The sequence below is a fragment of the Solanum pennellii genome, chromosome 1, assembly GCF_001406875.1.
Source record: "Solanum pennellii chromosome 1, SPENNV200".
Taxonomy (NCBI): domain Eukaryota; kingdom Viridiplantae; phylum Streptophyta; class Magnoliopsida; order Solanales; family Solanaceae; genus Solanum; species Solanum pennellii.
In genome coordinates this window covers 108093144-108111614 of record NC_028637.1, presented here as the reverse complement: position 1 = coordinate 108111614, position 18471 = coordinate 108093144, and the positions used below count along the sequence as shown (strand labels likewise).

Genomic DNA, 18471 nt, shown 5'->3' with positions numbered 1-18471 from the left:
AAATAAGCGATAAATAAATTTTGTATCTAAATAGTAAAATTTGTTGATTGTCTTGTTTAACGAATCTAGATATGCGATCTTAACATATATAATTACATTACGTAGTTTTTTTAATCAATACTTTTAAGAGTGGTTTTAAACTAGGAAAACGTTGGGGGATTCAAGGTGAAATACTTGAAAGATTCACTAAGCAAATATATTAAATGGATTGATGTTAACTTAATTGTCCCACTTCAATTAAATAAGCACATGTATAATGTATTCGTAAAAGTTCTTTACTTTGGCATCCCTTTTTATTTTCAATTTTTCTGCATGCTTACTAATTGTTCTTTGTTTCTGAAGAAACCAACTTATTTTTCTTAATTATTTCCTCCGTTTTGATTTGTTTTATCTGATTTTAACTTTACATAATTAAAGAAAAATAATAAAAGATTTTTTAATTTTGTGTGTCTAAATTAAAATATAAAGAATATAGTAAATATTATTTAATCTTGTAATCTTAAACACTTAAAAATTGAAATTAAAAAGTTGTCCCCAAAAATAAATTCTGTTTAAATAAAAAGCTAAGTAAAACAAATAATTGAAACATGGGTGTAATTGATATAAGTGAGATAGTTATGTAATATAAGCAACCTTTCAATACATAAAATATGTGTGTAGTACGTACAACTATCATTAACTAGTCTAACGATGATGGTGTGTACGCAGACCTCACACCTATTTGGACGGATAGATTGTTTCGATACATCAAGGTATGGGTGGTTTATAATATAAGATGATGGTGAATAGCTATGTCTGGTGGATTTAAAACATATCAATTTGATATCTTGTACCTTTGTTACTGCATATAGTGCATACATACCATATATGATATCCTTATCTTTAAATTTTGCACAATTATGATTTATAATATGTTTGATTTTGTACTATGGATCCAATAGTCTATATTTCCTCGAAACTTCCTACTTTAACAATCCTGTTTCTGGGCTCTCTGTCTTTGTCTAAACACCCATGTTTGATGGTTTACCATCCTCAGATAGTCCAATCGCGCTTTTGGAGATTGATTTTATATGGATCATGATCTATAACATTTTATTTTGAATCGATTTTACCTAGCTGATTTATCTTTATACAGACAATAGCTTGATTGTGTGTCTTATTTATAATCTCAGTATCATTACACGTCTTAGTTAACTAGACAAAATTTCTTTGTCCGATAAAAAGTAACGGGGGATTTATTAACTCTAAATCTTGACATCCAATAAGTAAACAACCTCATATTCCTACTTGAAATTTAAAACACTATATCATTAAAAAGAAACAAAATAAAAGAATGATCCATTTGGCAATCCGGTATTCCCCTATTTGATCTAGATTTGATTTAAAACTACGTACCCTCAGTTCCTTAGCCTCAAGTTTAATCATTTATTGAAACTATAGTATGATGAAAATATCAAGAAGCATGGTCCTGGAAGTGGGCCAGTGTCTTTACCTGGTTTTTAATTTGACACGATATTTAAGAAAATAAGAAAAAACGTTTAAATTTTGTGAGGCACACTTCTTTATTGAAATAGAGCATATGTATTAAGTAATTTAAACAAGGCAGTTTGAAGTAGTTGGTGCTTAAATCAGAAAGGGCAGGGCCTTACAGTATTGTCTTTAGTAGTACTAGTTGTCTAGTTATAACATATTTGTGTAACATGCCCTCCATGTGCTATGTGGAACCCTTTGGTCACCATCATCCCCCACATATATCATATTGTTGTGTTGTACACATCGCCGTGCTCCGGTTAGTACATGGACCACTAACAATCAACGTCTCATATTCTTAACTAGATGTCTCAGTTTCAACTAATACGAAACTTTTTTTTTAAGTAGACGTTACGAATGTGTAAGCTTTTATTCTTTTATAATTAGGGATATGCAAAAAAAAAAATGTGCATTAGTTTTCACTTGAAATAGTAATAGTGTGATGAAAAAATTGTGGAATACTTTGGTTTTCTTGATCCATACTCATTGTTTAGTTATAGCACCTAGTTTTATTGAGTCTCGTTTTCAGTACTATCCATTTTGAGCTACTATATCTCTTTCTTGCATGTGCATTTCCCTCTTCTTGTTACAAAATTGCACCTATAATTAACAAGAATTGAAACTGCCGAATTTTTTTTTCCTGTTCTTTCCTTTAGCAAAAAGGGAAATGGAGAACGAGATGGAATCGAACTCTCATCAACAAGATGAAATTAGTGTAGTAGACCAACTGAGTCATTAAGATTCACCTTAAAATTGATAACTAAGTAAAGTGGAAAAGGTCAATCTTTTGTTGATCAATTATCTTTTGTTTTTTTGTTTTCATTTAGTGTCTGGTACATGTATTTGAGTCTGACTAATTCAAACAGGGTTCATTTGTAGGGATAACGCTCACAACAGAATTTCTACCCCGTTAATGGAGCCAATTGAAAGATTTTTTTTTGTTTTGGAGATTTAATTTAATTGTGTGGAGCTCATATTGAAGTTATGGATGGGGGCTCATTGTGTGATAACAACTTTTCTGCAAATTGATGTTGGTAAAGGAAAAGGACCACTTTGAAAAAGGAAAATCAGAATAAGAATCATAATCTAGTTTTAAATAACTCAAGTCTCAATCTTGTTACATTAACTACATCATTTTCATCAACTTCCACCTCTAAAATGTTGTATTTGGTATGTCATCAACAATACCAATACAACATATACAAAGCCTTTTTTGGCCTCCAAATAAAGCATCAAATGTTTTTTTTTTTAATCTCATGTAGTTAATCAAGGAATGTGGTCCATTTGGTAATTCTAATAAAGGTGTTTCATTTATTATGAGGAAATGCCAAGCAAATGTCAATTTAAATGAAGCATAAGTACTACCAACTCCACTTTTACTTGTCCGTATTATTTTTACTTGTTCAATTTAAAACATCAAGCGATAAACTATAGTCGTTTTTCAATGAAATTCCCAAAGCATTGATTTATCATCTAATGATGTAGAAAAAAATATCATTTTATTTATTATTATTATTCAAGAGACTTATAATCAATATTGAAAAACTAAAAATGAATAGAAGAAGTAATTCCCACTAACATACTCCCTCCTTCCATTTTAATTTTCATGGTTTCCATTTTTTAAGTCAAATTATAAGAACGATATAATATACAAAAAAAATTACAATTTATAGTAATTTTCATATGGTTTTTGAATATCTAAATTTTTTGTTTAAATTATCAAATTAATATAATCTAATTTAAATTTAAAAATTAATCAAATTAACTTTAAAAAAAAAGTCGATTTTAAGGACCGAATCAAATGAACCAGTTAACTTGGTAGTTAAAGTTGTTTCAGTATTAGCATTGATTACGAAAAACAAAACCGATTACCTAGGCCTGAAAGATTCAAAAAAATTTTTTAAAAGATTATTCCCTCCGTTTTAAAATAACTTGATCATAAAATTACTAATTCAAGATAATTTATTAACAATAAGTTAGTAAATGAATATTTTCTTAAGAGGAATGTCTAAATTTTAAAATAAGCATAACTTATTTTGAAACGAAAAAATATAATACGGACTAACATAAGTATTGGAGACAAAACCAAAGGAATCAATTACGTTGGTAGTTGGAGTTGGTTAAATTTTATTAGTATAGATTTACACGAAAAAACCTGGTAACCTAGGACTCAAAAGATTCTGCTGAAATTATAAAAATAGGACAGGAAGATCAAATTGTGATATATACAGGTCAAATCTGATGTTGTCTGATTTAATTCGTATTATAAAAGAGTCGTTCCAGGTGAGGTAAAGATATAATAATTTAAAGATAAAATATAAAATTATTTTTTCTCACAATTGGTTTGAGGTTTTAGATAATATTTTGAATTATTTATTTTATAATAATTAATCACAAAATAATTATTCTAAACGAAAAGAATCCTAATTTACTAAAGAAGTGCATGCTTTGCTGTTAAACCTCGTAGAAGCATTTAACTTTTTTTAAAAAGTTAAACCAAATAGGTTTTTTTTTCTACACATATTTGAATTTGATTAAACTCGAATTGACAACAGAAAATTTCCATTGGTGGTTGAAACGCTTTCCAACAAAGATAACTTCGTAACTAAGGAGGACTCAAAGTTAAGATTTTTTAATTAATAATAAAAAACTACTTATCACTCAACTATAAATCTTAACGGTGATAACGGAATAAAATGAAAGGAAACTAGAAACCAAAAAGAAAAAAGAGAACTTTCTGAAAAAGTAAGGTCGTATATCGTACTTGTGAGTACAATGTACACTTGCTGCTCACCCGTGATTTCTCTGCACGCACTACTTTCAATTATGTTTCTGTTATAGTACTAATTCTACCATTTAATGTTTGTTCCGTTCTAAAATATTTGTTATCTTTTAAGGGAAAAGGGTATGATATATCCCTCAACTTTGTCATTTAGAGCTGATATACCCCTTGTTATGAAAGTGGCTCATATATACCCCTACTTTTAAACAAATGGCTCACATATACCCTTTTCCTCTAACAGAAATGAAAAAAATAATAATTTTAATCTAAATTTTTATTATTTTTTTCTAAAAAATATAATCCCATATGAGTAAATTTAATCCTCGACAAACATATTTTTTTGACTTTTTTTTTTCAATGACTAATTTATAATTATTATTTTGATAATCAAATTTATTTATGTTTCACTACTATTCTTGTAAAACTTATTGTAGATGACCAAATTTTCTCTTCGACTACCAAATTAAATTACAATACACACAAAAAAATAGTTTAATTTTTTATTCTTTAAACTAAGGAATGAAAGAAAAAACAAAATAAGAATAAGAAATTCAAATAATTATAATAAAAGAAGTCAAAAAATAATTTATGTATGAAAAAAATTAAAATATACCTTGAACTTTGATAGAAGAATCATATATACCCCTAAATAATTTTTTTTAAGAAATTAGAAGTACTAAATATAAATTTTAAACTAATTTTTTAACTTCCGTTAAATTAAGGGTATATGTGAGCCATTTTGTAACGACAGGGGTATATGTGAGCCGTTTGTATAACGGTAAGGGCATATATGAGCCACTTTTATAACGAGGGGTATATCAGCTCCAAATGACAATGTTGAGGGGTATATCAGACCCTTTTCCCATCTTTTAATTTACCAAAGTAAAAATATTTTAACTTTAAATAATATTTCAGAAAGGAAAAAGGGTCTGATATACCCTTCAATCTTGTCATTTAAAATTGATATACCCCTTGTTATGAAAGTGGCTCATATATGCCCCTATTTTTAAATAAATGGCTTACATATATCCTTTTTCTCTAACAGAAATGAAAGTATATAATTTTAATTTAACTTTTTGTTATTTTTTTCTACGAAATATAATCCTATATGAGTAAATTTAATCCTCGTCAAATATATTTTTTTGACTTTTCTTTTTGTTTCAGTGACTAATTTAGAATTATTATGTTGATAATCAAATTTATTTATGTTTCACTAATATTCTTGTAAAATTTATTGTACATGACCAAATTTTTTTCTTCGAATACAAAAATCAAATTACAATATAGACAAAAAAAAATAATTTAAATTTTTTTCTTTAAACTAAGGAATGAAAGAAAAAATTAAAATAAGAATAAGAAACTCAAGTAATTATAATAATAGAAGTCAAAAATAATAATTTATGTATGAAAAAATTGAAATATACCTTGAACTTTGATAGAAGAATTATATGTACCCATATATAATTTTTAAAAAAAATAAAAGTAATAAATATAAATTTAAAACTAATTTTTTTAACTTCCGTTAAGTGAAGGGTATATGTGAGCTATTTTGTAACAACAGGGGTATATGTGAGTCGTTTGTATAACGGTAAGGGCATATATGAACCACTTTTATAACAAGGCGTGTATCAGCTCCAAATGACAAAGTTGAGGGGTATATCAAACCCTTTTTCCTATTTTAAAATATATATCTTATTATATTAACATAAATAAATAAAAATTATAATCTTTCATTGTTTGAATGCCCTAAATATAATTTCTGACTATTAAATTATTTTGATTTTATTTAACTTCAAAAGATTATTTAAGTTAGTTGAAAAAAAGTGAAACATAGTAGCTAAACTATTGAGTTATTCCACCGTAATAATTTATGTGAAGGTGTTATTATATTAGGAATCAATAAAATTCCTATTGACTATAATTTTTTTTAAAATATAAAACAAACTTTTAAACAAAATACGTATGTTGACTTATGATACGTTTTATATAATTTGAAATGTATATAAAATTTATTTAAATATATTTAAATAGAATATGTATACTGGAATTTTTGGTATAGAACATGGATACTTTTCTCATGGACTCTACACCAAGTCAATCGATGTCTCTTTACATGACCAGTAGTAACTCTTTTTTTTTTTTTTCTTTTATTAGAAAAAATAATTTCAAACAAAAAGATTTTCGTAATTGAATTTTTATTAGGGAGAGACATTTGAAAATACTTAACCTAAATAGTTCAATTTTTTTCAGATTTCTTTTAATTTTTTTTTGGGATCTCTAGATCTTTTCTTTCTATTCTTGTGGAACAGCATATATAAATATAGTTTGATATTCCTTCTTTCAGATAGAAAAATCAGAAACTAATAAAAAAATCTTAAGAAACAAACAAAAACAAATGAAAAAAAATCAGTAACAGTAGAATATAGAAATAATTTGTAGCCATAAAACAAAAAAATTTCTGCTGAAAAAGAAAATGAGAAGAAATTTGAGACAAGATGTTGGAAATAGAAACAAGTACCATTAATACCTTTGTACGTTGAGTTCATTTGTAACTTTCTTTCAATTGTTAAATCCTTTTATTTTTTTTTCTGACCACAATATATAAATTATTAATCCAATGCAAACCTTAACACAACAAAAATCAAATGAGTACATTAATTCAAATATATCTAGATAAAACCTAGTAGAAATTAAAAATAATAGCATTAACTCTACTATATTTGAGGCAAAATTATAGAATTATGATCTATAGAAGATTGGCACTAGAAGTGGGATTTGTCCCCCACCTTGTACTTCTAATACACATACCCTACCATGTTCTGACCTTTGCTACTGAACACCCACATGATGCAAGATAGATGTAAATAGTGTTTTCTCTCCGATATAATTCATGTGATACTGTTAAAATTTTGGAAAGTAAATTAATTTTTTTTATTTAAGTTGTTATGTGTCTTTTAAATACATTAAGTTGTTCATTATTATAATTTAGAAAAAATATATAAGTACCTTCTCAAACTATGTTTGAAATCTCAAAGACACACTTATACTATACTGAGATCCTACTACCCTTGAACTTATCTATAAATAATTTTCTACCCCTTTTCGCCCTATGTGATACTAGTTTGAAAAAAAATGTCAACACACGCTGGGCCCACAAGATAGTGCCACGTAGGCCGAAAAGAGGGGAGAATAGAACCTTAATATAGTATAAGTGTGTCTTCGAAATTTCGAGCATAGATTGAGAGGATACTTGTATACTATTCCTGTAATTTATAATAATCTCTACAAATTTGATCAAACAAAGGGAGTAATGTGTTTCATCTACTTCATAAAAATAATGGATTTTTTTTTTCAATTTTTCCAACTCATATTAACCCCCCCCCCCCNCCCTCACCTAGGTAGAAGGAAAAAAAAATAGATGGGAAGTTTGTCCATAAATAGGTTTACTTCCCTCTATCCTAACCACCACTTCTTTAGTATCATTCTTATTCTCTCAAAGCTAAGAATTCATACTAAAGCTCTCAACTTTCTTCAAGAAAACCATACTAAAATGGCCATCAAAAAATCAAATAAATTGTCACAATCTCCTGTTTTGAAGCAAATTTTGAAAAAGTGTTCAAGTTTGGGTAAAAAAAATGAAGACCATCTTCCGGTTGACGTACCAAAAGGACATTTTGCAGTTTACGTTGGAGAAAATAGAACTCGATACATCGTACCTATTTCTTTTTTGAGTCATCCTGAGTTTCAATGTCTCCTTCGTTGCGCTGAGGAAGAATTTGGGTTTGATCATGACATGGGAATTACAATTCCTTGTGAAGAATTTGTTTTCCAAACACTTACTTCAATGCTGAGATAATAAAGTAATTTGAAAGAAAAAAAAGGTGAATATTAGGTATTTTGGAGTGAATTAAGAAAGATGTGTTCAAGATGAAGCAAGTTAAATTAGTCTTTTTGCTTCTTCTTTTTTTTTTTGTAACGTCTTTCTTTTCACTTTTTTTTTAAATTATTATTTGTTTATTACTTTGTGAATTTCATCTAACCCTGACCTAGGAATCAAATGGATATTAGTAGTATTTTTTTATGGGTTAGTTGGAAATTTTTTTCCCTTGAAGTGGTGTTTTTTCAAACACCCTATGAGAGAAGTTAATTATTAAATGTGTTTCAATATATTTAAATTTGCTATTTTTGATACAAATGTCTATCAATTCTTTCTGTACTTTTACTACTTTTTCTTTGTCCAAACAATAATGACTTGGAGCACACTTAATGAAACAATACTATACACAACTTTTTTTTATTGACACATCTATTAAAAAAATAATTATTATTCTAAGGAGTATATAATTTTATTTGTATGAATTATGAAGTAGATAAATTTAAAATTTTATATTTTTTAAAAATTTTTATATTTTTTTAAAATAATTAATTGAGGATATAATAGATAAAAAAAATATTATTACTTAATTTGTCAAAATAGATAAATAATTAGAAATAACTATAAAAGAAAAATAAATAAATAATTAAAAACAGAAAAAGTATTGAATAACTATTTTTAATATGGTAGAAAAATAAAACAAACAAACTCAGCTAGCGTTTGGTCATAGATTTCCAAATATTTTTTGCAAATATTATTTGGGTGAAATTACGCCATGTGTTTGGCCATAGTATTTGAAAAGAGTGCAACAAGCATCATTTCATATATCGTGAATTAGACAAATCACATGAGTTTGTTATCCTGAGTCGATTGTTCATTATTTTCATTAATAATCATATCATCATTTAATATTCACTGAATATTTCATCACTATTTTGATATTAACATAAAAAATTATGTAATACAACGCAAACAACTACTATAGAGGATATTTTTGTAAAAGATAAAATTTTGAGTTAAAATTTTAAAAGATCTCAAATAATGAAATTTAACTCAAAAATACTAAAAAAAACTAATATTTGATAATTTGGAATATTTTTCAAGTAATGATAAACTATATTGATAAATATTATTCGCTAATTTTTTTTTCCAAATAATATTTGAAAAATCTATGGTCAAACGGCTATAAGAGAGTATATTTTTGTTTGGAAAAACAGAAAAGTTGAATTAAATTGTGAAGTCCAATGATGAGCATGCCATATTCTCATAGTTTTCTCCGCCAATATAATTGAGCACTGCTGCTCTCCCTGTTTTTACACCTCTTTGTATCGGTAAATAGTTGCTCCCTTTTTCTTCCTTTATTTATAATATTATATTTTTAAATATTAATTTAATTAATTTTTAAAATTATGTTATATTATAATAATTTGATAATTTTAAGCTAAAAAATCAAAAATTATATAAAAAATGTTTTAAATTATATTTTCTGTATGTCAATTTGATAAAAAAATAACTCATAAAATGTTAGTGAATTTTTTTTTTATTTGATTCTAAATAAAGAAAATTATGACAATTAAGATGAATGGAGATAATATGGATATACCTGTAATCACGGCATGAATTAGAGTTTATGCGATTATTTAAAATTTTAGTTGCTTACAATTAAAGTTTAATATTAAAAGATTAAATAAGTATAAATTTTGACCCATAATTCTTTTTTAAAAGTTAATAATCAAGGTATGAAAAAGGAGAGATAACAAACTGAGCTATTAAAAATTCTCATATTCAATATTTTTTATATAATTTTTAGTCAAAATACTTTAAAATTTTGATATAAAATTAATTTAATTTAAAAAATAAATTAAATTTGACTCTCGGAAAAGTAAGACATAGCAATTATAATGTTTTAATATGAAGGGAGTACATATTTGGTAGTTTGTACACTATTCTTTTCATTTTTGTTTTAAAATTAACCCCAAACACATACACCTAAAGCAATGGCCTACGAGGCTTCACCTCTCCCGTTGGCCCTAATATTTCACTTGAATGTAGTTAGAGAGGTGGAAGGTTGTGAATTCGAATGAATTCAATTTTTTTTATTATAGATTTTGTATTTGTATTAAAAATTAAAAAAAAATATTATTATATATTAACTTATCTAACAAATTTAATGATAAGAAAGAGTGGTGAAAATGTTTTTCATACTAATGTTATGTGTTTGAACTCCACTATCAACAATACAAATTATTTTCTTTTTTTAAAAAATTATGTTTTATAGTACTATTTTTCTCGTTCAATCCTAAAATTTAGAATTCTCAAACTTTAAATCTTGATTTCGTCTCTGAACATAATAATAGCAGTTTTGGTCCAATATCGGATTTATCTAAAAATAAATCACTGACTAAGTTTAAATTATTAATTTTAAACCAGTAATTTGAAAAGAATAAAATTATGAACTCATAAATTTAAAATTCTAACTGTGCGACGTTTTACTATAATTTATAGAAATCATACTAGGATGAAAATATGAAAGAAGCATGATGGTGTTGGTCTTTTGGAAGTGGGACAGTGTGTGTTTTTATCTACTACTACTTGTAATATTTATGGCAATAACAACATACATATGATATGAATGAAGAGAGGGCCTAGTTTAATTATTGGGTTCAATAGTAGTAGAAAGTATAGTTATTGTGAGTGGAACTGCAAAGGGTAACATGGCTTCCCATGTGCTATGTGGTCACCATCATACATCAAATTCTGCTTCTCTAATTAATTTGTTGTACACTTCTCTGTACTCTCCTCACTACAGGGACCATATCATCCTTATTCACATTCTACTACGATTTATAATGCATAAACATGATTTTTAATTTAATGTAAGTTAATTATTATAACTTTAAATTTAGGTGTGCACAAGTAGGAATATAAATTTGAATAAAATTGAGAAAATGGACAAATTCGTCCTACATGACACCCTACATGACAATTTTATGTCCTACATGGCGTCTTACGTGTATTGTGCCATGTAGGGCACTTGCCTCTACTTATTCAATTTTATATAAGTTTAAGTGTCTAATTCGCTAAAAGCCAAATTAAGAATCATGTTTATGTATTATGTCTTCTATAAATTTGTTATTTCAATATAAAATTTAAGAAAATAAATATTAAAAAAATTTATGCTCTTGACTAAATTAAAGAATTTTTGAATGTAGAATAATCGATTTTTTTCAATTAAATAGACTAAAGAAGTATAGCACACAAATTAAATAGAATGAAATATATTTTACCGTTCAAAGAAAATAATAGGATTTACTTAAGTTTTTAAAGTAAAATTTATATGTTTAAAAACGAAAGAAATGAAATCAATTGGATGTTCCCGAGGCCAATCGAAACCGTTCCATAAGGAATTTCTTATTGCAAACTTCATTTTCAGTTTTAAATCCCACGTAAGGCTCTTAAAATTTGGGGATAAATTATACAAATAGTTAAATATAATAATAAAAAATAAAATTGGGCTTAATATTGAATTTTCCCCTTATTCTATAAAATTTAGAATTAAACAAATTAAAAAAAGAAACACAATTTATACATTTTGCTTTTGTTTGTATAAGCGTGAGAGGCGAGGGTGATAGCGAGATTAGGGAGAGTGGCGAGCGAGGTCTGGAAGAGGCGAACAAAAATATATGTATTTATACAATTTCCTCTTCTTTATACAAATAGAAACAAATTTTATACACTTGTATTTGTATAAAAGTGAGAGGAAGTAAGCGAGAGATGGAGCGAGAGAGGAGAGAGTGGCGAGCGAGAGTTTGAGGGAGAGAGGTGAATGACAAACAGTTTGTTACGGGACACAATTAAATCAAAGGGTGGTTATAGCAATTAATTTGGTTTATTAGTTTGTCATTATATTCAATTTTCTTTTAATTTAATTAAAATATACTAAATTGAAAAATATAAAACAATTATTTTTATAATATTAGTTAAGAACACATATTTATTAATTAACATATTTTCAAGAGACAATATATATTTTAAATATTTAATTTAATATCATTTCTAAAGACTCTTGTTTGTCGAATATAATTTTAATTTTAAAATTCAATGTAACCTTATGATTATATTTGTGCAACCAAACAATATACTTGTAATTACTAGATTAGTGTAATTACTAGGTTGTATAACTAGTAGGCTGATAATTACTGTTCTCGTAATCATATCAATCTCAATTATCTGATGGCTTTCCAAACAGACCGTAAGTGTCATACACGCAACTAATAATTTAGTTTACTAATCAAACGATTTTTGGCTTATTTTTAATTTTTTTTTATTTTACCTCTTCTTCGTTAGTTCTCTTCATTCATTACTCATTATATTTACTTACTACATCACTTCTCATATCATATATATTTACTGCACTACTGTTTGATCATCATCAGTCTCTCGTTTTCAGTACAACCCATTTTCAGCTACCCTTATCTGATCTTCTCTATATTGCATTTGCATGTGCATTTCCCTCTTTTTCATCTAAAATTCATCTAGTGTTTTCCCTCTATCCGTCTAATATCACTTGTCCACGTTATTAAAACCATATATCTCTAATTACTTTATAAAAACAAATCGAAATTTATTAAAATTTCTAACTAGTAGAACTTTCAACTTTATCATAGTTCAATCCTACTCGATATCATATATGAATCAAGATAAACTAAAAATAATTAATATATTCAAGATAACTACGTATCGTATTTTATAAAATAATGTCTACAGATCAATTTAATGAAATGCAAGACATGCAATAAAAGATTGATAGGTATATGAATCGCTTTCAAAGAGCCATAGAACATGCAAAGGGAAATTAGTGTCTCTAGCTTGCCTTCTTTTTTTGCTTTTCTCTCATAATTGATCCAACGCTTTTGTTTGGGAATTTTAATTAATTCTGTGGTGATTATATTGGTGTTGGATATGGGCATCATTTTCTGAAAACTACTACTCATCTGCAACATAAAAAAAAAAAAGGACCACTTTTAAGAAGATAAAAATATATTCTCTACTTCTATTAAATATAATATCATTTTTCATTAACAGTCTCGCGATACAGGCTGGATTCAAACTCGTAATATTATGATTCAAATTATGACATTTCAGTAACCGATTGTCCATTGGAAGTTAGAACGCAAACATCACGTTGTCAACATATTTCCCCTAATTAAGAGACCATAGGGCTACCAAAATTAAACACTGAATTGCTTAATCGGACAACTCACATGCAATATTATTAATTAATTAGCTGATTATTAATTAAATTATCGTTTAACATTTGCTCCAAAGGGTCTTCAGTCCGTTGTTTAAAAAGTTCAATATATTTCAAAAAGAAATAAAAATAGTGAATTTATTAAACATACATCGAACTTTGCCAAAAATCAAAATATTGTAAGCTTGAAATATATCAATGATTAAATATCGAGAATGAATAGAATCACCCTTAATTGAATGACTTTTGGATTATAAACAAATTGAAGTGACTTTCTAAAAAGAACTACTCTTAGTTGAGTGAAAATTTGATTATCTTTAAGTTTTTGATTCTTTCATACTTCCCACCACTAATTAATTACTTAACCATGTAATTATGGCTTGGAAAAATAAGTTAGAAAAAGTGAAGCAAATACGAACTCAATGATCCTAATAATATATTGGTTTAATTTTATAGCAAACCCCAAATTAAAGATTAATCAGTTACATGGAATGTATAATGTTATACTTAGCTACCTGTTTTGTTGTTGCTTCCATATATAGCAAAAATATAACATGCGCTAATTGCTATGTATTTTTATATTTTAAAAATTCACTGAAGTGATAAATATTGGGTTTTAAAATTTGTGAATGGACAATGAAGTGCGATGATTTTAATTTTTTATGAAGAGTTGTACTTTTATGAAAAATTGTAATTTTTATGAAAATTTGACTTTTATGGAAAATTGTAATTTTTATGAAATTTTTTAACTTTTATAAAAAATATGACTTTTATGAAAGGTTATGACCATTTCGAAAGGCTATAACTTTTCAAAAGATCGTGTCATTTTTGATAAGACACGATAAGCATTTGTTTGCACTATCTTTTTGTTGTCTATAAATAGAGAGATTTCCTCTTATTTTTAGTCAACCAATTTTCTAGACTTCTTCTACTATTACTGAATCTAGTATTCTACGTGTACTTTACTGTCGTTGAGTGGTTCGCTGACATCGTGGTTATAGATATCGATTCACCGTTAAGTAAGATCGGATATATTCCATTAACCTCGACTACTTGAGGGGAATAACTCTTTTCTTCATGATAAAATTATTTTATATGTTATTTCTAATCTGTTTTTTATTCTATTTTACGACAGGATAAACAACAATGAACATACTCCACCTCTTGTTACAAGGTTATAGGTTCAAATCGGCGAATGTGGTCTCCGATAACTAAGTTAAGATGGCAGTATCAAGTAGTTGGTGGTGATATTGATCACCCAGGTCCTTACAGTATTGTCTTTAGTAGACACTACTCATTGTGAGTGAAATATATCAATCTATTACTTTAAAGGTAACATGCCTCCATGTGCTACGTGGAGACCTTCGTCACCATCATACATGAAATTGTTGTTCAATTATATGTCATTGGACTGACCGGAGGGCTCAGTACTCAAGATATTGTCACCGCCGTATTTGCTTATTTTGATCTAGGACGCAGTATATTGAAATCCTTTACCAATACCATGAATATCAAGCAACTAACTATGTATAGAAAAAACTAATTGACTTTAATTTTCATTTAGTAACATTTGAGTCAAGTTTTTTAAGAAAAATTCGGGGCAGGGAATTAGGGGAAATGGGGATGAGATTTTAAGGCGGGAGTCAAACTTGGATTAAGTAAGTGATAATTCAAATCGTCAACCAAATAAATTACTAAAAAGGTTCAGAATATTTTTCTTCTTTCATCCTTAGTTCTCTTCATTAGACTGTGTTGTGTACTTGTGTAAGAGGAAATGAAGTCATAAAGGGGTACGTGAGTACCAAATGAGGTTAACAGTAGAGTGCTAAGTAATTTTTCATCTTTAATCAAGAGGTTTCAGGTTGGAATCTCCTTCTGTACGAAGTTTGACTTTGTTAGTGAATATTTTATCTCCAATCTGAGATTTTTTTATGAACATCGAATGCCAGACGGAAAACAAATATATAAAAAGGGGTATCTGAGTAAATCAATAGAATGACATAAATGTTGGAGATATATACATAAAGTGCGTCGTAACATATCAATAAAGGATTGACAGATATGTGAATCAGTTTGTAAGCCTTTGAACATGCTAAACAGATACTAGTGTCTCTAACTTGTTTTTTTTTTCCTCCTCTCATAATGGATCCAACACCTCTTTCAATTTATTGGGGGAGATTTATTCAATTCTATGGCCTTCATATTGGAGTTTGAATATATGAGGCTCATTGTTTGATAATAACGTGAGTCTTATTTTAGATTCGGCCTACAGGAGATTAGTACACCAGACTGTCTTAACAACTCTTTTGTAAATAAAGGACAGTTTCGAAGATAGATCCTAAAATCCTATTCTATTTCCAGTAACTATATCATTTTCATCAACAAAAATGCTTGCCCGTTTTTTCTCTCTTAGTTTTTATAAATCATGAACAATCCCAATACAGGCTGGATTAAAACTAGTGATTTTACAAGTCGAAATGAAACATTTTAATCACCGAAGTGGTTGTGTTGTCAATATATTTCCCCTAATTAAGAGACCATAGATGGGGCTACCGATAAGTCTTAGCTAATTGACCCTGACAACTCACAATAATTAATTACAATATAATATAAGTCCACCGATTTAGCTTCCCCAACATTGTTCGATCTTAAAGATTAACTTACGATTGTAATATCTATTTTTTCTTATCTAAGATATTTTATACGGATCAGGATCTAAAATATTTATAACTTTAAGATGCGTGATAACTGATGGGTGGTGATAATTTGTGATATAATTCGTATTGGATATTAATTGTGATGAGTTTCTACCATAAATAAATTTTTCTTTTAAAAAAAAAAGAAAAATAGAAAATTTTCATATTTGGCGGCTATTCTTTCTCTGGTAAAAAAAGTTATACTTTATAAATAGAGGTTTGTGTTGAAGAAGAAGGAAACTGACCATTAGAATATGTCAAAGGAACAGATCCAACGCAGTTAACTAACGTGTCTCCTGCAAGTGTGATGAAGAAGGAATATGAGGATTAAAACATGTCGAAGGAACATGTCCAACGAAGCTAACTGACGAATTACAACACTGTGGTAGAATTAGAGTCACACTAGGATTAGACTAATTATGTTAATTAGGATTATATTTTGTCTATAATTATATTATGATTAGGATTATATTATGAATAGAATTACTATTAGAATTATAGTATAATTAGAATTTAGATTATTTATAATATTATTATTATTATTATTATATAGATATTGTAATAGGACTCTAAGTGTAGCTAACTTAGTACTCTACGATTCTATTCAGCATTATAATCATCAATACTATAAATATTGATCAGCATATCAATATTATTAATATTGACCAACATCTCAATAATATCAATATTGATCAATATATCAATATATCAATATAATCAATACGGGTGGAAAATGAAAAGGTATCTCTAGGATAACGTGAAACTGTAAATAACGATGGAGTACTAAGCTTTTCTTTCATATTTGTATTTGTATTTGTATGTATATTATATAGAATCAAAGTAAAGCAGAAACCCAATATTCATAAAAGAAGTAAACACGGTAGTATTTGAAAAAAGTAAGGTACCTTACGAGGTTTTGATCAAACTGAGTTATTATATATAGCAATTCACTAAAATAATACGTTTTTTTAAAATTTTACAAAATTAGTATAAAAGTATTTCACAGTAATGTTTCAGGGTATATATTTTTTAAAAGTTGATGGCATTAAATTGATATAGTAACGTTTTACTCCTAAAACGTTACTACAAGTAACGTTTTAGGAGTAAAACGTTACTCAAAATAATGTTTAAGAAGTAAAACGTTACTTACTTAATTTTAAAAAAATAAAATATACCCTAAAACGTTACTGCAAAATACATTTATACTAATTATATAAAATTTTATAAAAATATATTATTTTAATAAATTACTTCGTTGGTTTAATTTGGTAAAAGTTCTACTTCTCGGTACTTGCTTTATTGCTCGTGATTTCTCTGCGGTGCCTTTTCCTCTTGTACGTTCAAATGTCACTTCTTCTGTTTTCGAGATAACTTAATTATTTATTTTATGGTTGCTGCAAATTAAATAATATTATTTCGCCTCAATTCATAATATTTACGGCCATCCATAAATTGTTAATCCAAGGAAACCAAATTGTCTTAATAAAATTTTTAGAAATGCCTATTCTTGATAAGGAGAGCACAAGCCCCGTGCTTCGATGCCAGGAAGAATGAGGCTAGTAGGACTAAAATATACGATTTCACAATATATTAATCGCTAAATTAAATTTTAACTTGTGTTAAAAGGTGTCAACAAGTTTTATATATATATATATATATTAAATTAATTTAAAATTTAATTTTTCTATGCAATGTAATTTTTCGATCCTTAGATAAAAGTGAGTCCGCTCCTGATAGTATATATATACTTTAGGTATCAACAATGGTTCATTGAATAGAGATAGTCATGTAAATAGTTTTAATTGCGAAATAAATATATGAGTTCGGCTGGGTCCAATTTGAATAAATATTTTGCCTAATAATTTAAATTTGTGTAGTTTTCCCTTTTTATTTTTAGTAGAAATGAAATAACGTTAATTCCTACTAAATTTTTGAAAATTTTTATATGTAATATATCTAACGTATATGGCACTCTTTTTTATTTGATCAGCCTAAAAATAACATTTTATATTATAATATATTAACTTTAAACTCTTATTTAATAATTTTATAATATAAAACATCTATAATTTATTTTAGGCTCCATTTAATTCTCAATCAAATATGGACTTGAGAGGGAGGGAATTTGTGATTTAATATAAACATGAGTTTTAATTATTTTTTTTATGTAACTAAGATGGCAAGGGTCCTCTTTGTCATATTAGAACCAACATAGAGTTGTAAAATCCTATGGGCTTTAGGTCCCATCTTGTCCTATTTCCTCTAATCCACAATTCCACATACCCCACCACCTCACCTTAATACAAATAAATATTATACTTAAATAAAGTTGAAAACA

General features: G+C 27.2%; 1 protein-coding gene across 1 annotated transcript; it reads left to right on the top strand.

Moving 5' to 3' along the window:
• Positions 1-7757: 7757 nt before the first annotated feature.
• Positions 7758-8503, top strand: LOC107027324 (auxin-responsive protein SAUR50-like). Its single transcript, XM_015228503.2, has one exon. It carries the CDS (start codon positions 7863-7865, stop codon positions 8166-8168), a length of 306 nt encoding a protein of 101 aa, XP_015083989.1. The 5' UTR covers positions 7758-7862; the 3' UTR covers positions 8169-8503.
• The last annotated feature ends 9968 nt before the right edge of the window (positions 8504-18471 follow it).